Raw genomic sequence first — 25,986 nt, forward strand, 5'->3', positions numbered from 1 at the left:
AAGTTATAAATTGAGTAGAATGTTGACCCTCTAAAGGACTGATGTTAAGTTCTATGGAACAAAGTCAACAATTTCTATCCTCAAGGGACTCATCCAAAAGGGAGACTCTCATAAGAAAGAGAACAATTTTCTGCATTTCTAATGAATTTTCTTCGAAATCTTGACTTTGGAATATTGGAGATTCAAATAAGAAAGCTATATTCATTTTTTGTATGAGAAGAATCTTTATAAAATTCTCAAATAGAAAGTAGATCATTATCTCCAGCAAAACCTGCTATAGCAAGAGAGGGACCCTGTCTGCGCTGTTAGAAATTACCCGCTCCATTATTAGCAACTTCGGCACTCTCAGCAGAGTGTGGAGGACGACGCCACGGACTCCAATGTTGGAGAAGGCGCCAAGTGAATCAAGGTGATCATCAAATAGTCTTTATCTTGATATTTTGCCTTTAAAACCACACACACACACACACACACACACACACACACACACACACACACAGTGTAAAAAATGTGTTCATTCTTCTTTTGAATCTTATTTCTTAGGAAACACCAAGTAACTAAAAGGATTAAACATTCAAAGCATATTTCTGGGGAGATAAATATAGCATGGGTAGGAGAACGAGGAATTAGTGTTTCCTCCGGACTCCTTGCTCCCTCACTCAAGCTTTGAAACTAATAAATACAATTCTGCTCTTGCAATGAAAGATGATTTATGGGGTTAATATGTGTTTCTATTCTTGCAGGTGCCACACAGTGATGCAACTGACTATGGAAAACAACTCTTTAATATCGGAGTTTGTTCTTATGGGACGACTGACAGAACAGCCTGAGCTCCAGCTGCCCTTATTTGTTCTGTTCTTGGTGAACTACACAGCCACTGTGATGGGCAACTTGAGCTTAATGAATCTCATTTGCCTAAACTCGAACCTTCACACTTCCACGTACTTTTTTATTATCAATCATTGATTTCTGTTATTCAATGGTTTTTACCCCACAAATGCTGATGAGTTTTGTTTTAGAAAAAGAACATCATCTCTTTCAGAGGATGCATGGCTCAGCTGTTTTTCTTCTGTGTTTTTGTGAACTCTGAGAGTTATGTGCTGACAGCCATGGCCTATGATCGCTATGTGGCCATCTGTCAGCCACTAATGTACAAGGTTGTTATGTCCCCTAAGATCTGTTGTCTGCTGATATTTTGTTCTTACTTGATGGGTTTTGTTAGTGCCATGGCTCACACTGGGTGTATGGTCAGGCTCAGTTTTTGTGATTCTAACATCATCAGCCACTACATGTGTGACATCTTCCCTGTTCTCTAGCTCTCCTGCAGTAGCACCTACGTCAATGAGCTTATGAGCTCTGTTGTGGTAGGCACAGCTATCATTTTTTGTTGCCTAATTATCTTAGTCTCATATGCTATGATCCTTTCAAACATTGTTCATGTGTCATCAGGTAAGGGTTGTTCCAAAGCCTTGGGCACTTGTGGGTCTCACATCATAACTGTTAGTGTCTTCTATGTAACTGGGCTGCTTGCTTATGTCAAGCCATCATCTGCTGAAACTGTGGGCCAGGGGAAATTTTTTTCAGTTTTTTACACTTTATTGGTGCCTATGTTGAATCCTCTTATTTACAGCCTCAGAAACAAGGATGTCAAGCTTGCTGTGAAGAAAACCTGGAAAAGAATCAGAAGCTGATTCCTGCCACAGTGTGTCCTTTAGCCTCTTCACTTTCAGTTTGATGTGGTTTTTTGTTTGTTTATTCTTATTTACTACTCTTCTTCAATAGGACCAATAGAATTTATACTATAACACCACCTTTTTCTTTATATCATGTAATATAACTCTGTGAGTACTGTCAGGATTTGAGACAGATTCAATATGTTTCTAAGTTGATCCTATTGTACATTGCCTATATCTGATTAAGGCCTTGGTCAATGTTTTACTTCACCTGAAGGTAAAATTTCTTAGTAGCTTTTCTTTCATATCTTTCTTTCAAATACATTTGTGCATTTATTTGAATATGTGTGTGTGTGTGTGTGTGTGTGTGTGTGTGTGTGTGTATGTTCAACCTTCCTCAGTGTATATTTACTATGTGTATACAGGAGCCTCTCATTGATAGAAGAGGGTTTCAGGTTCTTTAAAAATAGAGCTATAGGCAGTTGGGACCCGCCACATAAATGCTTGGAAATGAAACCACATGTTTTGTAAGAGCGTTAAATGTTCTTAACAGCTGAGCCCTCTCCATGGACCCTACTCTATTATTTTCAAGCCAACAAAATTCCTGGAGTTCTATATGTTATATATAATTCATTGCTTGTTTTTCTAATATATACAGGTGGTAAACCTTAAACCCCTACCCAGATCTAGCCAATGGACAGAACACTCTCCACAGTAGAGAGGAGAGTGGGATATTACTTTCTCACATACTCTGGTGCCTCACCTTTGACCATGTCCCCTGGAGGGACGGACCTGGTGGTACTCAGAGGAAGGACAGCAGGTTACCAAGAAGAGACTTGATACCCTATGAACATATACAGGGGGAGGTAATCCCCCTCAGGAACAGTCATAGGGGAGGGGAATAAGGGGAAAATGGGAGGGAGGGAAGAATGGGAGGATACAAGGGATGGGATAACCATTGAGATGTAACAAGAATAAATTAATAAAGGAGAAAAAAAAGAAAAAAAAGAAAAAAATAATATGAAGTTTGATGTAAAAAATAACTTCCTTATCTGAAGGGTTTTTTATTTGCATATTCATTCAAAGAAATGTGAAGAAAATTGTGGGAATAGTATAATTGTCCTTTTTGTAATATTTTACTTGAAATAGATTATCAAAATCTATAGCTAACTGGAACAAGGTTTTACCTTTACGGTTATCAGAGAATATGTTAGGCTAATTTCTCGGCACATGTTTCTCCACCCCTCCATGAGTTTGAGACTATTTCAGCAAACAATCATTTTATTATTATTATGACTAAAAATGAAATTGTCACTTTCTCATCTATGATACATACAATAAAGTTACACACGTTTTTGGCACAGAAAACAGTGTTTTAATAATATCTACACTACCCACCCTTCATTCCACAGAATGGATAATGTTTACTTCTGCAAAACAAACAGCTCATTGGACAGAGACCCATTGATACAATTCATGCATTTGTGACTGGTTTCCCACCACCAAGAGGAGCCTTTACCTCTATTCCTTTACCAATTTCTACCTCTGTATCTATCGGTCATCTAGATGAGAAATGTTCATAAAAGTACTGCAAGACCATACAACTAATGATTCACCATTTATTTTTACACATGTTTCATTTCTTATATAGTAATACATAGAGAAGACAATGAAAAGTGAAGAAATAGATAATATCTGGCAAGTTATTCCCCATGACTCCCCAAGAGAGGAATCTATGGGGATATGGACCCAGTCAAGATGTGTATAACAGAAACTTTGTTTACAGAGCTTTGAAGCCTAAGTTAACACACACACACACACACACACACACACACACACACACACACACACACACACTTCCCTACAGAAGCCTCAGAATAATGTGATGTAAATCTGCTGAACCACAAAGCAACATTTTGTCTGCTATTTTTGATTAATGATTCCATTTCTGCAGTGACAGGAATGAGGAGTATTGTTGAGCCTTTCTGACGTGTCATGTCACTATCCTTATAGTTTAAGGATACACACTAAGAAGTGTATCAAATTTCTTATTTTTAGACAGAAATCTAAGTCATTCATGAAATACAGTCAATAATTTGCTGTACATTACATTTTCTTATTGTTTACATGGACAATGTAGAACATAGGCTCTGTAGTGTTCACTGAAAGACCTTCAGATGTGTGGATAGTGAGTATCTACAGCTCCCTCAATGAAACATCTGCCCATTTTTAGTCAGCTTCATAGTAGAAGCTGTTTTCCTCCAGCCACTGATAGTGTGTTCTTAGGCAGTTCCTCATGAAGGTGATGTGCTTTGTGGGTTTCCTGGGTATTATAAGCACCTGTCTTCCCTCTAGGCGGAAATATTTCGGTTTTAAGAAAATAACCATATAATAGATGATATATCACGGTTAGGGTTCAGTGTATCATGAAAGTATATTTTTTATAATATTTGAAAATATCTAAGACCTTCGGCTAAGAGATGAAGAATTAGAAAAAAAATAATGACCTTGAAAGTTAAATCAATCTGGCAAAAATTAGTGGTAATCAGAGAGCTAAGCATTTCTATTTATTATAAAAGTGGTATGATTATTGAATGTTCTTAATTTTGTAGGAGTGGTTTGAATGCCTTGAAAGTTTTACATTTTTAAAGTCATTAGTGTGTGATTAAACAGATTTGTGAAAGTGGTTTTGTACTTATTCAGAAGCATTCATATTAAAAGATGAACAATATGTATAAAAGACATAAAACAAGGTATGTAATATTGACATGTATAAAGTGTTACCAAGCTAGAAAGTGAGTGTGAGCTATGGGCACAACATATAGAGTGTGTTCTGAGTTCTGTATTTTAGTCAGCAGCATAGTCTTGTGTAGAACAAATCAGCAAATGGCCTGGATGAGTTCTAGGAAGTGTTTATACTTACTAGACATGTGGATGCATAAATGTGATCTAAACAATGTGGAAAGCCAGATGCGCTGGCGTATGCCTGTAATCCCAGCACTGACAGGGGGCAGAGGCAGGTGGATATTTGTGACTTCAAGGCCAGCCTGGTCTGTCTAGTGAGCTCAAGAACAGCCAAACTACACAGTAAGACCCTGAATCATAAAAACTAAGCAAATCAGCAATGTGGAGGTGGAAAGATAGTATTGGTATAGAATGGCAGGGGACATACAGCTATATTCTGCAACATAGAATAGCACCACTGAAAACAGTAGGATAAGAATGTGTTATCTTTGGATGAAATTTCATGGGGCCATATCACTAGACAAAACCAACCAATAAACAACAAAGAATCCCAGGGAATTATTGACTGGTAAGTGAGCAAGAATTGTTCTTCCCCTGACATGATCTGTCTAATTCATTATACAATGTCAAGGAGTCATCAATAAAACCATACAGATGCAAGTAACATTAAAAGGACTACATACGTACGTACGTACGTACGTACATACATACATACATACATATATATATGTGTGTGTGTATGTGTGTATATACACACACATATATGAATTTAAGAGTGAGTGAGGAAGGTGCATGAAACATTGTGGGCAGGAAGTGGGAATGATGTAATTATACAACACACACACACACACACACACACACACACACACACACACACACACACATTCAATAAAAAGAAAATTCTTTCTCAGCCCAATCAGTATCTTCCTGTCTGTTCAGTGTACCCAACCTGACAAAGCATCCCATTTTAATCTTTTGTTTTTTACATCACAGTAGTACTCATAGAATATTCAGTAATGTTTTGAGTATTTCTGTTAGTTACAACTTCTGTGTGTGTGTGGTGATGGGAAGGATAATATTGGTATAGAATGGGAAAAGGCTAAGTATGCTGTTTATTATGTCTTACAGACGAGCATTACAACAAATATTACTTGTCCAATCTAAATACCAATAATTCTGAGGATAAAAAATATTATACAAATAAATATATTAAATAAGAAAAGATGAGAAAATACTCAACAATTTATTTTCAAATATTTATCATAGTTCTGACACATTGTGTGAACCATCTCATTTAATTAATATATAACATTGTGACGTCCATTTATAGTTTATTCTAGTATTATTGTTTTTATTTATTGTGGTGCAAGGATTGTTGCTATGCTTTTATAAATATAAGGCAAGAATTCTACCACTGAGACCTAACCTAATCCTTCTCTTATGAATCTCAGTTTATAGATATACATACAAATACAGATATAAATATAAATAAAGCCTAGAGATATCACATAAGTTACAGTAGGATGTGAAAAATTTGAAAAGCATGGCCTTAAATAATATATATTATATATCATATGTGATATATATGTGTAATACCTGTATATCTAACTATTTATAATTTTTGACTTACTTTTTATAAAAAATTTTAGAATGTTAACCTATAATCTACTATGCATTAATATAATTCATGGTGCTTCTTGGAAATTGTTCATAAAAGCATGTAGTATTTCCCTCAACGTTCCTCTTGAAGAGTTTGCAGACCTGTATGAAGATTCTAAAGCATTCCACCCAGGACTCTGTCAATCAGTATCCCTGATGGGGAATTATAAAGTGAGCATAACTTTGAGTCTCAAATGATCCAACACCATATTTATGGTGAATGATGTAAACACAGGCTCAGTAATTTATTCACTCAGGGGACTCATGAAACCTGGGAGGAAATCTTAAAGAGAGGATACTTTTCCAGGATTCTAAGCAATTTCACAGAACTCTGGATACTGAAATAGTTTCTCACTTGAGCCAGAAAGCATCTTACGGTCTCATATAAGGATGATGTTTTCCTTCTTCAGGTGAGGATGAGGATTTTTCTAAAGAAAATTTCATTACAAAATTTTTGTCACATTCCACGGTGTATCCTTTTTATGACATTAGAGACAGATCGTCACTGACGGCTGTTACCATCCTTATCATAAAAGGTTTTGGATGCTGAGGACACTGAAGAAGGGTCTATTCACACAGCTGCAATAAAGAACCTCTGGAACAAGGCTGTTCTCTTAATCATCTTGTCTTGATAGTTTTCCTTCAGCCACAAATCTATAAATTCTGGGTTTTGACAATGTTTTAATTACTTTTTCAGCTCTTATCCTTACTAAAGAGTAGGGGGAAAGGATGATCAAGAGACACAAAGAGTTTATTAGCATTACTCTGGGAAGAGGCACACCTCATAGTTGGAGAAAGAAGAAAATGAGGACTCCTGAAAAATCTACCTGTGTTGTCATGCTTGTATGCCTTGTAGCATTTTCACCAAACCCTAAGCTTGCAAATCCATGTCTGTTAAAACACACTTCCCTGTTAATGTCACATGTGTCTCTCTTCCTACAGATGACACCAAGAAGCAAATGGCTATGGAGAATGACTCTTTGGTGACTGAGTTTGTTTTTATGGGATTAACAGACCAACCTGAGCTCCAGCTGCCTTTGTTTTTTGTGTTCTTGCTGAACTATACAGCCACTATGGTGGGAAATTTGAGCTTAATGATTATCATTTGTCTGAATTCACACCTTCACACCCCAATGTACTTTTTCCTGTTCAATTTGTCCTTCGTAGATTTCTGTTATTCATTTGTCTGCAGTCCCAAAATGCTGACAGGCTTTGTTTCAGAAAAGAACATCATCTCTTATACAGGATGCATGACGCAGCTATTTTTCTTCTGCTTTTTTGTTAATTCTGAGTGTTACGTGCTGACAGCAATGGCCTATGATCGCTATGTGGCCATATGTAAGCCCTTGATTTATGCCATCCTTATGTCTCCCAGGATGTGTTCCCTGCTAATGTTTGGGTCTTACTTGATGGGGTTTGCAAGTGCCATGGCTCACACTGGCTGCATGATCAGGCTCCGCTTTTGTGATTCCAACACCATCAACCACTATATGTGTGAAATCTTTCCCCTTCTCCAGCTCTCCTGCAGCAGCACCTATGCCAACGAACTTGTGAGTTCTTTCATTGCCTGCATAGTTGTCATTGTATCTGGCATTGTTATCTTAACTTCATATGCTTCCATCCTTTTAAATATTGCTCGCATGTCATCAGCTACAGGTTGGTCCAAAGCCATGGGCACTTGTGGTTCTCATATTGTAACTGTTAGTCTGTTCTATGGGTCTGGGCTGCTTACTTATGTCAAACCAGCATCTGCCAAGTCGGTAGACCAGGGGAAATTTTTCTCAGTGCTTTACACTCTTATAGTGCCCATGCTGAACCCTCTCATTTACAGTCTTAGGAACAAGGATGTCAAGCTTGCTGTGAAGAGAACCATGAAGAGAATCACAAGCTGAGTGAACAGGTGTGTTTGCAATAGTCTCTCACTGCATCGAAGGGTCTTCTCATTTCCTTTCCCTCTGCATTAATTTCCCTCTCTTTTCCCCTTTCGTCCTCTTTCCTTTTCATTACTTATATCATTCTGTTCAGATTTGCTACTACATTACACACACACACACACACACACACACACACACACACACACACACACACACACACACACATATATATATATATATATATATATATATATATATATATATATATATATACAACACTGCCTCCTCAACTGCTACCACCGGCACCAGTACCAGCACCATTACCACCTCCGCAATCAGCTCTCAAGGAAGTTCTCTGGCCCTATCATTGGATTTCAGACTCATCCACGCTCTCCTGATTTTCATCACCTGTGTCCCAGATGGAGACTTTGGTCTGACATACTCCTTTAAATAAAGATAATACTATTTTGTATTTTCCTTTTATATCTTCTTAATGAAAATAGACCCATGGGATGGTGCTGAGTCCTAAGAATAAAACCTAGAAAGCTGAGCCTTCACCATTATACCACCAATCCTTAAGGTCAGCTGTGTATGGTTCCTAAGAAGAAGTAACAGATAATTTTTTTTTGAAAAATATTATTTATTTATGCAACGAGTACTGAAAGAAGTAGAGTGGTAAAGAGACAGAGAAGTTTTTTAAAAAAAGTATTTATCCATTTAACATACCTACTGTCCTCCAAGGCCCACTCACCCTCCCCCTTTCCCCTCCTCTATTCCTTGGAAAAGGGAAGCACCATCCTGACCACCCACCCCAGCTCATCAAGTCGCATCAGGATTCAGTTCATCCTCCTCCCCTGTGGCCTGGCAGGGCAGCCCAATCAGGGGGAAGTGACTGAAAACCAGGCAACAGATCCATATCAGAGATAGCCCCCACTCCTCTTACTAGTGGAGGCAAAGGAAGCCTGAGCTGCCCGTTAGCTACATCTCTGTAGAGGACCTAGGTCCAGGCCATGCATGGTACTTGATTAGTGCTTCAGACACCACAAGCCCCTCTTGGCCTTAGTTAGTTGGCTCTCTTAGTCTTCTTTTGGAACTCTTGTCACCTCTAGATCCTTTTACCCTCTCCCTGACTTTTCCACTAGACTCTTTATGCTTTGCCCAGGATTTGGGGAACTTTTGAAGAGTTGTTTCAGTATGGGTCCAAATGAGCGAGTGTTAGAACGATGGTAAAGCCAAGTTTCCCATAGTAGAGAAAGAGAAGCAAATGTTCATGCAAAAGAATGACTTTTAAGTGGTGTGAGTAGAGAAAGCTACAAAGTGACATTTTATATTGTTTCTTTATATCAGTGATCATTCTTTCAAGGATGGTAAAGCTGATGGTTTGGATCAAGCCTTTTTGTGAAGCATGCCAACATTTCTCTAATAATAACATGTATACTTTAAGAAGCTTATTAGATATTATGTCTTTACAGAGAAGCAAAATTATTTGCTCACAATTTAAAAATAACAGAAGTTATGCTCTAAAAATTCTTACGTTTATCTAGTCTAGAAGGCACGTTGTTATTGTTTTTTTTGAATCTCAACTTTGCATGAATTAAGGGCACATACCCCTCAGTGGAGATACAGTAGTCAGAGAATCATTATTCAAACTGTAATTCTTATATATACCTGAAGCTCATGGTGTTTTAAAAGTTCTGAAATGAGTCGGCCTTATGACACATGCTTTTAGTCTCAGCACTCAGGGAAGCAAAGGCAGGCAGATCAGTGTGAGCTCAAGGCCAGCCTGGTCTACAAAGCCAGTCCTGTACAGCCAAGGCTACACAGAGAAACCCTGTCTCAACAACAACAACAACAACAACAACAACAACAACAACAACCCATAAACAAAAAACAAAGCAACAAAACAAACAAACAAATAATTCTGAAATGGTAGATTATTAATATAGGTATATAAAAAAAACAGGCTGAAAACATTAATTCCATGTCAGAGTCAGCACTCGTTCCCCTTTGGTACCCATTGGTTACATTTGTTGCCTACTTTTCTATCACCTTTCCCTAGTGGGCCTATAGGGGAAGAGGATGTACTCGGTCCTGATGAGAGGTGAAATGCTATGGTGGGTGAGTGGGTGCGTGGGAACCTCTTCTCTGAGGAGTAGGGGAGGAGGGTAGGAGAAACAAGGAGTGAGGATGGGACCAGGAGGAAAGGAGGGAGATGGTTATGATCAGGATGTAAAGTGAATAATGAATAAAAAAGAACATTAATTCAACCTGGCTAAAATTATTGGCATTAGATAGTGAAACAAATACTCATTATAATGTTTTTAGATTTAAACACATTATAATTTTCAAACAAAATTATCAATGCCTGAAATGTAATTCATTATGCAAGTTATTAAAATTATTTGGATTAAATTTTAATAAGACATTTTAATAAACAGAATAAATACCAAATATATGTAGAAGGCCTGTAAATATTAATATTCAACTGAATTTACCTTTAAAAATTATCTTGCATCTAACTTACTTGTACTGTTATTTTCAAATTGCAATAATTTCAATAATTTATAACTATAGTTAAATTATAATGATTTATCCATAACTGTTATCAAATGTAGACTTGCTAAAATGTTAAATAAATACATTCTCTCAAGTTAATAAGTATTTGTTAAAAATACTGACATAGTCTGAACATACTTTTTACCTAATTTGTGCATCATTATATCTTCATTTACATAATAGGAAACCTGTTTCATATCCTCATAATAACAAATGTCAAGTGCATACAAAACACATTTTAAAAAGAAAACTGAATTTCATTGATTTGTATATTTTAGATGCCATTAACATAAAAGGCAAGGAAAGTATGACAACTCATAGTTCTCTCCTCTCTGAATAAACACCCTTTTCGTGCAGCTCTTCATCTACAAGTGGAGCCTTGTGAAATTTTCCCCATCCACACTGGCACATAAAAGAGCTCATGATGTAGGTCTTATTTAGGAAGGCATATTGTTGGGATTTCACTGGTGCAGCTTTCCTGTCATGCCTAGAAGGTACCATTTACCAGTGGAATTTCTTACATTCTGGCTCTCACCATCATTCCGATTTCTCTGTCATCATTATCCCTGAGGCTTAGGTGTAGGGGTTACATTGTAGATGCATCAGTAGGGGTTGGTATAAACTTCTCTGTATTTTGACCAGGTATGGATCTCTGTAATAATCATCATCTGCTGTCAAAGAAACTTCTTTGAACTTTATCAAAGGCATTTTCTGCATCAAACGAGAAAACCATCCTTTTGTAAAGAGTGAGGGATAAAGAATAAATACTTGCAAAAGTTAGAAATTATATTGGCTTAGGAAAATGGCAGTAGTAGTTTCTCTCTCAGGGTCAATGATTTCTTCAGCTATGGATAGTTGACTAGGTTTACAGTACTAAAGGTGAATGGCCTCCCATTGAATGAGCTTTCCATATAATTAGCTGTTACTTGCTACCAATTTAAATTTGCTTCTATTTCACCAATGAGAGTATCTTTCCAAGTCATTTATTGTTTTGGTGGACAGGCTTTATGACTTGTAGAGCTGCTGCTATTTCTCCTATGGATTGCCTAGCACCTTCTGACACAATGAGAGCTAGTCCCTCTGAGACACACTAAAAACAACCTAAAAGAAAAATTTATAGCTTTATGTGCCCTTATTAAAAGAACAGAAGAACCACAAATAAATGTTGCAGCTCAAGAATTTGAAGAAACTAGAACAAATCAAACACAAGTCCAGTAGAAGGGAAGAAATAACCAAATCCAGACCAGAAGTTTGTGTTGAAGGACAAATAAAGCAATACAAAGAATCAAAAAGTGTTGACAGCTGATTCTTTGCAAAGCTAGACAAGATTGACAAAAGAAAAAAGAATAGAAGACTCAAATTAACATAATAAAAAATGAGTTGGCCTGTATTGTCCTTGGCTGGTGCCTTAGTTTGAGCGGGACCCCTGGGCCCAAATCTGCCTATCATAATATTCTACTTGTAGGTTTCTAGGACCCTCTGGATCCTTCTACTTTGCCATTCTCCCATGCTTGTCTCATCTAGAGTCCCAATAGGATGTCCTCCCCACTGTCCCAGTTTCCTGGTACTTGAAGGCTTTCATGGGACATGCCCCTTGGGCTAATATGCAGATATAAGTGAGTATATACCATTTGAGCCCTGGTGGCACTCAGAGGAAGGACAGCAGGTTACCAAGAAGAGACTTGATACCCTATGAACATATACAGGGGGAGGAAATCTCCCTCAGGAACAGTCATAGGGGAGGGGAATAAGGGGAAAATGGGAGGGAGGGAACAATGTGAGGAGACAAGGGATGGGATAACCATTGAGATGTAACAAGAACAAATTAATAAAATAATATATATCTTGGAAAAAATAAAATAAATAAAAAGGAAAAAAATGAGTTGGAAAACATTGCAGCAAACATCAAAGAAATTCAGAACATAAGGGAGTAATGTTAAAACCTATATTCTATTAATATAGAGAAGCCTTACATAAAGTGGATTGATTTCTACCTTCATCCAGATTACCAAAATTAAACTAGGAAGAGATCAACATCTTAAGTTGAACATGCTCATCACAAAGAGATCTAATCAGTAATAAAAAGACTTCATTTGAAAAATGTACAAGTTCAGATGGGTTCACAGTAGAATTCTTACAGACTCTCAAATTATATACACAACCAATATTTCTTTTTTTCTTTTTAAATTAAATAATTTTTATTTTTTACATATACATTTATATTATTACACTTATATACAATAAACTACCTATAGCAAGAAGAACCATGACAAAATCAGGAATTTTATAATTGTTACATGCTTAGTGTTTTGGCTATTTGTATTTGACAGCCATGAAGAAAACATCTTTCCTATCTTGGTACATCTAAAATTCTGAATGTAAATCAATTTCCATAACATCTTGTCATTATCAACTTAAAACATCTATCTAGACCTAAAAATATCTTAATCCTAAACAGCCAAGCTTCATTGTAAAACTAGGCTACCTGGTCTTCAACTCCATCAGAGACTTGAGAAGGAATAAACTTGATTGCCTGAGTATGACGGGAGTGCAGGGTAGTAGCTTTCCAAATGAAAATATGACAGTTTCCTACCTGAATAATTACCCAAAACTCTCTATAATTTTGGAGCATATTCATCAGCCTTTTGGCCAAAATACATTTCTTATTTATTTGAAAATTCATACAAAATATTCTCAATACCATTTCCCCATGCCCCATTTCCTTCAAATCCTCTCTACCTCCTCCCATATAACTCTACTCCTTTCTCTCTCTTTTCAGAAAACAAAATGAGCAAATAAAAAAATCCATAATAATTTCACAAACAAACAAAAATCACAAGAAATACACACAAATGCACACACAGAAAACAAACAAACAAATACCAAACCAAAACTCACAAAAACACCAAATTGGAAGTCAGTATACACAAGTAAGAAAAAACATGAAACCAAAAAAAAAAAAAAATATGAGAACAAGAAATCTACAAAAACTCATGTAAGTTTGTTCTGTGTCGGCCATCTACTTCTGGGAGCTTATACTTAAGTGTGGTTTATATAACCAGTGAGACTCCATTGGAAAAAAAACCCTGAAATTATTGAAACAAAAACTGCAAGAACACTTCCAATCTCCTTTTATAAATCCAGTATAATTTTAATACTAATATCAGATAAAGATACCACAAATAAAAACTACAGACCAATACTCCTTACAAACATAGAAGCAAAACAAAAATCTCAACAATATAATTGCAAGCCCGATACTGGCCATATTTTTCAGTGTGCATTTGTTAGTCACATTTGTTTAGTTTTTCCTAAAGTCCTGTTTGTGTATCTGGGTCTCATTCAGATCATTTCCTTGGATGTCATGATGACACCAGAATGTGTTTTTACTAATTGTTCCCATTTTTACTTCAGATACGTTGGAGGATTTTGACAACTGCAAGTAGCAAAACTACATGAGATTTATAGAATGTTTTTCAATTTAGATTTGCTTTGCCTATTTCATGATTAGAATAGATGTATGTGATTTTAAAGACATAGAATATTATTTCAGACATTATAATCATTATATCTGTAAGACCAATAAAATATATTCTATATCTTAATCATGTATCATTAATTTAAATTTCCCCTTTATTCTTAAGCATTGGAATGTATTAATGATAGGTCTCTTTGTTCTTGTCTCTTACTTTTAAATATAGATATTATTCACCTTATTGTTTTTCCCTAGCTGTTATTTAAACTTTCCTACTTATATGCATACTAGTTTAATAAAATTATGAATTATGTTTTAGGTAATTTGAAATAGGCTTTGATCTTCTTTTAAGCTGAACCTATTAATATTACACTGAGTATTTTAAGTAACAGAAGTTTTATGTTAGCCTCATGATTGATGGTAGAAACATAAATTCCATGCAATATTTACAGAATTCAGAGGCAAAAAGATAGATGGGAAAATATAAATGTCCCTGTTTGCACCTAATTATTCTTTATCTGTTTGCATCAATGTCAGACAATTTCTTCCAAGTCTTAGCAGAATATCCACAGTAAGCCAAAGTATTGTTTTTCAGGATATATGTTCTATCCCGGCTTTATGCCTCTGAATCGGCATTAACATGGATGAATGGGTACTTTAAATTGAATATCAGAGATCAAATTTATGCTATTAAAGAACATTCCAGTTGTACATTAAAAAAGTTCTTATGGGTTAATTGAATAACATATTGTTTAAAATATCGAACTATATTAATTCTGGTAAAACTTATATCTGCATACTAGCCCAAGGGGCATGTCCCACGAAAGCCTTCACTTACCAGGAAACTGAGACACAGGGGAGAACATTCTAGTGGGACTCTAGATGAGAGAATCATGGGAGAATGGCAAAGTAGAAGGATCCAGAGGGTCCTAGAAGCCTACAAGTAGAACATTATGATAGGCAGATTTGGGCCATGGGGTCCTGCTCAAACTAAGGCACCAGCCAAGGACAATACAAGCGGTAAACCTTAAACCCCTACCCAGATCTAGACAATGGACAGAACACTCTCCACAGTAGAGTGGAGAGTGGGATATGACTTTCTCACATACTCTGGTGCCTCACCTTTGACCATGTCCCCTGGAGGGGGGGAGCTGGTGGCACTCAGAGGAAGGACAGCAGGTTACCAAGAAGAGACTTGATACACTATGAGCATATACAGGGGGTGGTAATCCCCCTCAGGAACAGTCATAGGGGAGGGGAATAAGGGGAAAATGGGAGGGAGGGAAGAATGGGAGGATACAAGGGATGGGATAACCATTGAGATGTAACAAGAATAAATTAATAAAGGAGAAAAAACTGTTATTAATAAATATACTCATAGCCCATTTTAAATTTTACTTCATGACAATTTACATGTAGAAATATCTTAAATTATTTTGACTTTTTATAAGTATATGCATGTATGATCATCTCCAGCAAGATGCTATAAAATTTCCCATATTCCAGAAAGTTCTCGCATGTTCTTTCCAACCAGTCACCACCTTTTTTGTTGTTGTTTTGTTTTTTCAAGACAGGGTTTCTCTGTGTAGCCTTGACTGTCCTGGACTCCCTTTGTAGACCAGGTTGGCCTCGAACTGACAGTGATCCTCCTGCCTCTGCCTCCCAAGTGCTGGGATTAAAGGCGTGCACCACCATTGCCCTGCTTCAGTCACCACTTTTATCAGTGAAAAGAGGTAAATATTGGTTCAGTTTTTATTATCATACCAGAATCTTGTATTTTCTTTAAAAATATTATTGGTAAAATTGTGTTGCTTAAACAGTTTGGAGTTTTTGAGTTTCAATTTTAATGGTTTGCTATGGATAATGCCCTTTAATGGATTTCCCCCTTTATTAGACATAGACTCTTTTTTTTCTGTTTTATCTTATTTTTTATGTTTTATTGTTATCTCCTGTAGGCCTGTTCTTTTCTAATGAGAGCCAACAAAGACTGTGGTTCCAGATGTGAGCTGCGTCTGGAGGAAATGCAAGGAGCAGATGGCAACGATCAGTAAGAACAGGTTCTGGTGTCCCCAGGACATCCAAGGAATTATCTGAAGGAGACCCAGGAACACAACCAGGACTTTAGGAAAAACTAGAGAGATGAGAAAAATACACACTGAGAAATATGGCCATGATCGGGTTTGCAATTATTAAGAAACAGAAAACATCACATCCAAGTTGGACAATCTTAGTCAACAGAAAAATAAAATAGTACCAAGAGAAAGCACAAGGATCAGAGACCCACAAAGGTACAAAAATGAAAGCTAATATATTTTTTCATTCTGTTATAGACCTGTGCAGGCTCTGTGGTTATTGCTTCAGTTACTGTGAGTTCAAATGAGCTTTGCTGTGTTGATTTTAGAATCCACTGTCCCCTCTGCCTATCCGTGTCCTCCTCTGTAGTGTCCCCTGAGCTCTGTGGGAAAGGATTTGATGAGGATACCTTGGTTAGAGCTGTGTGCTCTGAAGCCCCTCTCTCTGCATGAGGCCTGCATGTGAGTCTCTGTATCTGTTCCCACCTGTTGCAGGAGGAAGCCTCTTTGATGATGGCCGAATAAGACACCAATCTCTGAGCATGACACATAGTTACAGGATCGTCATTGTAAAGCTTTTTTTTTCTTCCTTTAAAGTTTAATTTAAATAAAATTTAATTTAAACAAAATTACGTAGATTTCCTCTTCTTTATTTCTCTCTCCCCACCTTCCCATTTCTACCCTTATCAGTTCAGCCCTACTGTTATGCCATGCATGTATATGATTTCAGACAACCACAACAGTAAGAAGGTAGAAAACAAACGATTGTGGGCTGTGTAGCCAATATATCTGCATCTGCAATGCTAACTTGACACCCAGCGCTCAAGAAAAGTTAGGGAAGAGGAAGGGTGTGCGTAAATGTCCAGAAGCCAGAAGACCTGGAAAACTGCTATGAGATGGAGTCTCACAAAAGTTACAGAAAATGTAACCGATGATACAGAAAGTATATGGCTTACTAAACAAGACCTGAGAGAATACAGCCCAAGTAGACATGCTGACATGGGGGCAAATCTCACAGAGCTTCATACAGACAGAAAAGTATAGACAACTAAAGAATGCTGTTGAGGAGCCTAAGTAGTCCTCCTCAGGGAGGAGCTACCTAATTTCCTTTTTTTTTTTTTCTGGAGGTGGGCATCAATAGAAATGCAGATTCCGACGAAAGGTACAATAAGTATGATTCTCTGGTGAAGAAGGACAATTCTGCTATGATGACAAAGGGTCAGTCATAACCACGAGGCTGAACATTGATCATTACTGAACTTCTGGCTATGATCAAGTGTGGAACACAGGGAAGCTGCAGCAGTTAAAGTGGCAGAATCCAAATTAGCTTAGGAGATTTTTTTTTTAGCTCAGAGTTTTTCTCTGTTAAGTTTTCATGTACTTTTTATGTGTATGTGATTTTTATTTTTACCAAAACTGGATTGGAAGAAGATCTCTATTTTTTTTCTTAGAATGTTTTTTTTCTTTAATAACAAGGAAACTGTGAGATTCCAGATTTCCCAGACATCCTCATTTTGTCATTGTTATTGAAGCTCATTTTGTGTCATATTAGATAATATATTTTAAAGTAGAAGAACTATGAGGCACATTAAATGTCACTCATAAATCCAGGTGCTGCCTGTCTCTGACAGAAAGACTCATGATTTGGTGAGTCTATTAGCCAATTTTGTAATTCCATAAAATGTGCTACATCAAAGGTTTGGGTTTGGTAAAGTGCTACCTTTGGGCTTTCCTCTTCAAGGTGGCACCCCTCAGTTTATTTTGGTCTTTTAACTCTTTTAGATATGCAATTTTGGCAAATTGGTTTTTAAGACTTTAAAGTGTATACACTTCGTGTGCACATCCAAGAGCTGAAAGCTCTATAACATATTCTTCTTGTTGGGGTTTCCATGAGACCAGTACATGTCATGGTGCAATGTCTTGATAATTCAGTAAAGTAAGCAGTTGTCCAGACTCTTAGAGCACTCCATGATGGGAAGGATCAATATCTCTTTTACATTCTGACTGAGATTCTTTCTTGTATATTTTTATGCAGAGGGTCAAGGACCTGTTCACTTTGGGATTAGGCTTGGATTTAAAAGATATTGGCCAAGAAACTGACCTTGAAATTAATAAACAATTTATCCTATTGGAGACTTCAGAGGAAACGCTTGTGCAGCTATGATGAGCAATGTAAAAGATGTCATTAGCAATGTTTCACGACAGTTTCTGAAAGACCAGTCAAGTGTCTCTCCATGAAATGAAAGAGGGATAGGATACACATTGTTCATAAACAGGCACACACACACACACACACACACACACACACACACACACACACTAAAGTTTTTTCTTTAAATTCTTGTGTCCTCAAAGGCAACTTTTAACATAAATCAAGACTGCAAAAAAATTCGTAGAACTGGCCTGCTCTGTATTTTTTGACTTCTTTTTTCTCATTAACTCATGTTCTGCATATTTCTCATTTCTCTGTCATGAATTCTTTCTCTAAAGTGACCAAAGTCCTCTGAAACCTGCAGGCCACTGAAAATACTAACGTGATTTGATCAGAAAGATACAGGAAAGTTGAACCTGTTTCCAGATCCGTAAGTCCCATTATTTTTCTTATCTTACATTTCTTTTTGTAAGAGTGTTATGACTTTAGATTTTATATTTAGGTACATATTGTGAACTAATTTTTGTTTGTAGTATGCATGTTTCTTTTATTACCAGTCTTAAGCAACTTTCTTCAATGTCTTCAATGTTCTTTTCTTCAAAGGAGTTTTATATGAGATTATCCTTAAGCACTCATTCTCTGAGCCCAGTTACCATGTAACTTACATTTGGTAATACATACAGAAACATTGTAGGTTACACTTCATGTGTGTATGGTAGTGATGAGGAAAACATGGCATGGGAAGGTAGGTACTGAAGTTTCTGTTTGTTCTCCACTCTGCAGGACAATACCACAGCAATCCCCAAATGTGCCAGTGCAAAAAGAACTTTATCTGAGTAAACATGTAAGCAGTGTAAGGGGACTGACACATACTGGTAGATTTTCATTCATCTAGTAAACTTCTAATACCTTGTTTAAGTTGTCTTAAAACATAATAGATAGTTTGTTTTGTGTATTTGAAATTACTAGTTTGTCCACACTGCACCCACGAATTTCTGTATGATAACTGAGAACTACCGCTTATTCAGAATTTGTCAATTTTTATGAATATTTTATAGTAGTTCATAAGAATATACAAACATAATTAAACAAAGACTAGAACACAATGTAGTTTCATAGCTGAGAAGTGAAAGGCTCTGATGTAAATTTGTGCTAACTTGAGAATCTTTTCAAACTCTTTTATCCTTTTTCTGCAACTGTTTTTTTTTTTTACAGTATTGATCCTTAGTTAATGGTTTATTACTGAAATCATAGGAACATTGCAAATGGCAAGTGAGCATGTCCCTGGACATTTCCTCTTGTAGAGCTGTGCAGAGCTTAAGGAAGAGACTGGCAAGGGCTACCACTCACTGTTCTGCCCTGGGGACCAGCTACTCCTACTGGAAAATTATAAATTGAGTAGAATGTTGAATCTCTAGAGGACTGTTGTTAGTTCTGTAGTAAAAACACAATGATTTCTATCCACAAGGGACTCATTTGACATGGAAAAAAGTTTCTGTGATTTTTAAGGAATTTTATCAGAAATCTTGACTGAGACATTTGGGGGACTCATAGAAGAAATTTTATCTTTCTTTCTTTCTTTCTTTCTTTCTTTCTTTCTTTCTTTCTTGTATGAGAAAAGAAACTTTATGAAATCCTCAAAGAGAACCATATCACTTTTCCCAAAGGAATCTCCTCTAGCAAGTGAGACACACTGTCTGCACTGATTACAAGTACCTGCTTCATTATTAATGTTAACTCTCTGAATACAGTGTGGAGGAAGAGACCACGAACTCTAATGTCAGAAAAGTCTCTAGATGAATCAAGGTGAGCACTGAGTCATTTTTATCTTGATATTTTACCTTCAAACCCACAGCCATATAAGGCCTATGTTCTGAGAAAAATGTATGCATTATTATTTTCAGCCTTATTCCTTAGTAAACACGAGGTGAACAAAAGGATGTAATGTTCAAAGGGTCTCTCTGGAGATAAACATAATATGTATAGGAAAGGAAATACGGATTCCGCAGGGCTCTTTGTTTCTTTTACTCAGGCTTAGACACCAATCAATCCAACTTTTCTTTTAGAGTGAGTGATGCTTTATGGGTTAACATTGCTTTCTACACTTACTCTTGCAGATGCCACACATGATGCAAATGCCTATGGAAAATGACTCTTCAGTGTCTGAGTTCATTCTTGTGGGACTGACAGACCAACCTGAGCTCCAGATGCCCTTATTTATCCTGTTCTTGATGAACTACACAGCTACCATGATAGGAAACTTGAGCCTAATGAATCTCATTTGTCTGAACTCCAACCTTCACACTCCCATGTACTTTTTCCTCTTCAACCTGTCCTTCATTGATTTCTGTTATTCAATGGTCTTTACCCCCAAAATGCTGATGAGTTTTGTTTTAGAGAAGAACACCATCTCCTTGAGAGGATGCATGACTCAGCTGTTTTTCTTCCTGTTTTTTGTGAACTCTGAGAGTTATGTGCTGACAGCCATGGCCTATGATCGCTATGTGGCCATCTGTAAGCCACTAATGTACAAGGTTGTTATGTCCCCTAAGATCTGTTGCCTGTTGATATTTGGTTCTTACTTGATGGGTTTTGTTAGTGCCATGGCTCACACCGGGTGTATGATCAGGCTCAGCTTTTGTGATTCTAACATCATCAACCACTACATGTGTGACATCTTCCCTCTCCTCCCGCTCTCCTGCAGTAGCACCTACGTCAATGAGCTTATGAGCTCTGTTGTGGTGGGTACAGCTATCATTTTATGTTGCCTCATTATCCTAATCTCATATGCTATGATCCTTTACAATATCATTCATATGTCATCAGGTAAGGCTTGGTCTAAAGCCTTGGGCACTTGTGGGTCTCACATCATAACTGTTAGTCTCTTCTATGGGTCTGGACTGCTTGCTTATATCAAGCCATCATCTGCTGAAACTGTGGGCCAGGGGAAATTTTTTTCAGTGTTTTACACTTTATTGGTGCCCATGTTGAATCCTCTCATTTACAGCCTCAGAAACAAGGATGTCAAGCTTGCTGTGAGGAAAACCTGGAAAAGAATAACAGGCTGATTTGTTCTATGGTTCATCCTTTAGCCTCATCATTTCAACTTTGGCATTTCTTTTTCTGTTGTTTATATTACTTATAATGTATCATTTTTTAATCATTGTCACTCAATACATTGGATAGAATATATTTATAATACCCCCTTTCTTTAAACCATGCAACGTAACTCTATGAGTACTTTGAGACTATGAGACATTCTCAGACTCAATGTTTTCCGAATATTATCTCATGTTCATTGACTGTGTCCTATAAAGACCTTGGTTGGCATTTTTATTTTATCTGAGGACAAAAGTTCTTATTTCTTTTCTTTCATACCCTTCTTTAAAAAGTATTTGTGCAGTTGTTTTAAAATTTATATGTATGTGTTGAACCTCCTTGTATGTGTTTACTGTGTGCATTTAGAAGCCTGGAGTCTGCGGGGGATAGAAGAGGATGTTAGATTTCCTAGTAGTGGAACTGCAGGTAGCTGAGGACACAAAGAGGGGCTAGAAAAGGAACTCCTGTTTTAAATAAGAGTGTTAAGAGCTCCTCACAGCTAAACCTTCTCCTAGGCCCACAATGCCTAATTTTTTCTAGCCAATAATGTTCTTGGAGTTGTATGCTTTATTTCCAACTCATTTATTTCTTGGTTTTCTGATATAATTTTAAAATGTTTCCTCATTTTACATGTTTATTACCTGCATACTCACTCAAAGAGATGTGAAGACAATTGTGGGGAATGTTGTAATTGTCAAAATTCCAGCAGTTATTTGATATGGTCCCTTTTTCTAGCATTTTAGCATGAAATTGACAATGGAAACCTGTAATTTGCTGAGGTATGGTCTTACTTTTATGATTATCAGAGCATGTGTTAGGTCTATTCTACGGAATATATTTCCCCACTCCTCCATGAGTTTGAAAGTATTTCAGCAAACAGATATTTTTGCTATGATTTAGGATTGAAATGGTCACATCCTTGTCTAGGATATGTGGATTGTGTCTATGCCTCCACTTAGAAAAATAAAGTTACAAACTTTGGTCACAGAACACAATCTACAATATTCTTTACACCCTATTCCACAGATGGATATCCTTCATTTAAAAATGTCAGTTTACTTTTGTAAAATACATTGCACATTAGGATAAAGACAAATTGATATAATTCATGCATTTGTGACTGGGTCCTCATAACCAGAAATCATCTCTGTCTCTCTATTCCTCTGTCAATATTTACCTCTACATGTATCTGCCATCTAGATGAAGAAATGGTCACACAAGTACTGCAAGGCCATACAACTAATGGCTCACTGTTCATTTTTTACACATGTTGCATTTCTTAATACATGGAAAGGAAAATAGAAAGTGAAGAAACATATAACATTTGGAGAGTTATTCTCCAACAGCGAAATCTGTGAAAATATGGAGGCAAACAGGATACCTATATTAGAGAGCTTGTCCACGTGGTTTCCAAGCTGTAGTTTAAGAAAAAACACATCTACTTATGAAAGTTACTGAATAATGTGCTGTAAACTACAAAGCAATAATTTATCTGTTAGTTTTGATTAGTGATTCTCTTTCAGGAATGATAGGGTTGTCATTAAGCTTTTCTGAAGTGTCATGTCACTGTCCTTAAAGTATAATTATACTTTAAGAAGCTTATCAAGTGTTTCATCTTTATTCAGACAAAAATATGATTCTTTCATCAAATATAAAATTAATAATTTGGTTTGCATTACACTTTATTATTATCTGGTTGAGTATGAAATATCCTTCATAATGTTTACTGAAAAATCTAAAGATACATGGATGAGAGTCTAAAGCTCCCTCAGTGAAGCCTCCTTCCCTACTTGGAATCAGAGTCTATTTTCCTCTAGGAACTGTGTACTGATAATGTGCTTTAAGGCAATGCCTTGCAAAAGCAGTGAGTTTTGTGAGTTTCCTGAATATTATAAGCACTTTTCTTCCCTCTAGGAGTGAATATTCTAATTTTACGAAGAACACTATATAATAGAGGATATATCATGCTTATGATTGAAAGGATCATAAAAGTATAATGTTTAAATTAATATTGTCTGAAGTATTCTAAACATTTGACATAGACCCACAAAATTAGGAAACATAATGCCTTTGCAAAATTAAATCAGTCTGTTAAAAATTAATGGTATTAGAGAGTTAATCATATCTATTTATTTTAATAGCAGTCTGATTATTGACTATTCTTAATTTCTCATGAGTAGTCTGAATACTTTGAGTCTATTTCAATTTTTCTTCTATATTTATCACAATGTGTGATTAAACAGAGTTGTGAAAGGTGGTTTTGCATGTGATTGAGATTCCTCTACTAAGAATTTGTTGTCTGGATCCATTCCCCAATTTTAAATAAGATTATTTGGTTTGTTGATGTCTAGTCTCTTGAGAGTTTTTTATTACTATTATTATTTTGGATCTTAGTCTCTTATTTGATATGGGCTTGGTAAAATTCTTTCTCATTCTGTAGGCCACTGCTTTGCTGCATGGGAGAGTCCTTGGCCTTACAGAAGCCTATCAGTTTCACAAGGTCCTATTTATTAACTATTGATCTTACTGTCTACAATAATGGTGTTTTGTTCAGGAAGTCTTCTCCTATGCCAATGCTTTCAGAAGTATGTCCCACTTTCTCTTCTATCAAATTCAGTGCATCTGGTTCTATGTTGATGTCTTTGATATATTTGGACTTGAGTTTTGTGGATGGTGAAAAGTATGTGTCTATTTGCATTTTGAAAGTACATGTTTTGTACAGTCTATTCTGATAACAGTTTCTATAAGGCCCTCAAGATGCATGAATGTCAAGGCCCCTCCCCTGGGGACTCCTACCCACCAGATTTCACCCACAGAACATTTTGACTTCCCTACAGGGTGGACAGAGTCCCCACTTTCAGAGTAAAAAGGCCAAACACTGGACTTGAAATCCTCCAATCCTATCCTGGAAATAGCTACTCTAGAAAGTTCCAGGCATCGAAAAACACTATACAAACCCCATCTATTTCTCAGTTTTCTGCTGATTCTTTCTAGAAGGGAGGCCACCATGCTTCTAGTTTTTTTCCCTACCAATAAATCTGCATGTGAGGATTATTGTGTGGTGTGACTTTGTGGTATTCTTGGCTCCCAATTGCTAGAATACCTCCTCCCACAGCTGTAACACTTACAGTTTACCTTCTCTAAACTCCTCTGAGATCCTCTACTCCTCCACTCTCTCTGGATGCATAGACACACCCTTTTTGCCTCTTTGTAAAAAACAAGCACACATCTAAAGAATAATAATTTTAAAAATAGGAGAAAAATAAACAAACAAGTTATAACAGAAGAAAACAAATACAGGAATAAAAAGCAGCCAAAGAAAAAGCACAAGAAACAGATGTGGAAGCAGAGACATGTACTTGTGCATACATAGGAATCCAATAAAAGCAAAATTTGTAGTCATAATATATATATGAAATAGACCTATCAGTTTTTTTCTAAAAGTGCCTTGACACAACATTATGAGACGAGGAATGTCCAAATTTGCTGTAGAACATGTACTGCTGGATATTCTGCACATCCCTAAGAGTTGTTAGTTTCCACATTAAGACTTCCTCTGAGAAAAGCCAATTTTCATTTGATGTGGTTATCATTTGGAGATAGCTTTTGTGATATAGGTATAGGAGAATTTGTTCCCTTCTACTATCAGCTATCAGACCCCATATCTACCTAGGAGAGACCTCTGCAGGTCTTGTAAATGTTACAACAGTGTCTGTGAGTTCATATATGCTTTAGTTGTGTTGTGTTTAGGAGGCCTTGTTTTCATTCTGTCTTTATCCTTTCTGGTTCTTACACTCCTTATGTCTACTCTTCTACACAGGCCTTGAGCCCAGAAGTGAGAGATTTGAAGAAGACATTCCTTTTATGGCTGAAAGTTCCAAGGTCTCTTGCCCTCTGAACGGTGTCTGGTTGTGTGTCTTTGTATTTGCAGTCATCTACTGTTAGAGGAAACTTCTCTGGTGGTGGTTGAGCAAGGAATGAAACTATGAAGAGTGCAGAATACCATTAGTAGTTATTTTATTGTTACATTCTTATAGAAGAGCAGTGATATTTGGTTTTACCCTAAATCTATTTCTATTTAGTCTCAGAGTTTTGGCTACACAGCCAATTTGAGGCAGTTTCATTTCCTTGAGTTAGACTTAAATCAGTCAGAGGTTGGTTGGTTACTTCTACAAGTCTGTGCCATTACTATCCCTGCTTATTTTGCAGGAAGATCACCATTGTAAATGGTTCATATCAGGAGTGATGTTTACCTTTCTACTTTGGTAGAATTTAAATTTATCCTTACAGTACCACAATCATTTATTTGTCCTTAGTGGTGAAGGCTCTAGGTAGGCATTAGCTCCATTTCTTTTTCTTCAGTGATTTGTGTAGGTCTTTTCTTCAGCAATAGTGCCTTACTGTTACTTTGTGGAAAACAATCCATAGCCTTGTCAATAGCCTGTGTTGTTTGTGGGTTCCTATGGGACAACTTTGTCCAATAACTTAGTTAGATGCAACCCATTCCTGGTGTTGGACACATTACTTAATAATGAGAGTTGTTTAGTTGGGGCTTTGTATTCCCTGTAACTTGGTAAATTCATTTAGATTGGCTTCATATTTCAGGAAGCTTATACTACATTAGATTTTCGAATGCCCCCCAAATGGCTGTTTTATCTGTCTCTCCTCATGTAGCCTCCCT

The 25,986-nt window shown here is 36.7% G+C and overlaps 2 protein-coding genes and 1 pseudogene across 3 annotated transcripts; all 3 read left to right on the top strand.

The window, feature by feature from the left end:
- The first annotated feature begins 756 nt into the window (after positions 1–756).
- LOC311598275 (olfactory receptor 8C8-like) lies at positions 757–1,691 on the top strand (annotated as a pseudogene). Its single transcript has one exon. The product of its transcript is annotated as an olfactory receptor 8C8-like (transcript).
- A 5,345-nt stretch (positions 1,692–7,036) lies between these two features.
- Positions 7,037–7,969, top strand: LOC311598285 (olfactory receptor 8C8-like; the record flags this gene model as incomplete). The annotated part of the gene is made up of 1 exon (XM_084783320.1): positions 7,037–7,969. One exon carries the CDS (start codon positions 7,037–7,039, stop codon positions 7,967–7,969), a length of 933 nt encoding a protein of 310 aa, XP_084639446.1.
- Positions 7,970–20,320: 12,351 nt separating this feature from the next.
- LOC311597510 (olfactory receptor 8C8) lies at positions 20,321–21,274 on the top strand (the record flags this gene model as incomplete). Its single annotated transcript, XM_084781721.1, has 1 exon — positions 20,321–21,274. Exon 1 carries the CDS (start codon positions 20,324–20,326, stop codon positions 21,272–21,274), a length of 951 nt encoding a protein of 316 aa, XP_084637847.1. The 5' UTR covers positions 20,321–20,323.
- Between the last annotated feature and the right edge of the window lie 4,712 nt (positions 21,275–25,986).

This window comes from Acomys minous (genome assembly GCF_964271855.1).
Source record: "Acomys minous genome assembly, chromosome: 5".
Lineage (NCBI taxonomy): Eukaryota > Metazoa > Chordata > Mammalia > Rodentia > Muridae > Acomys > Acomys minous.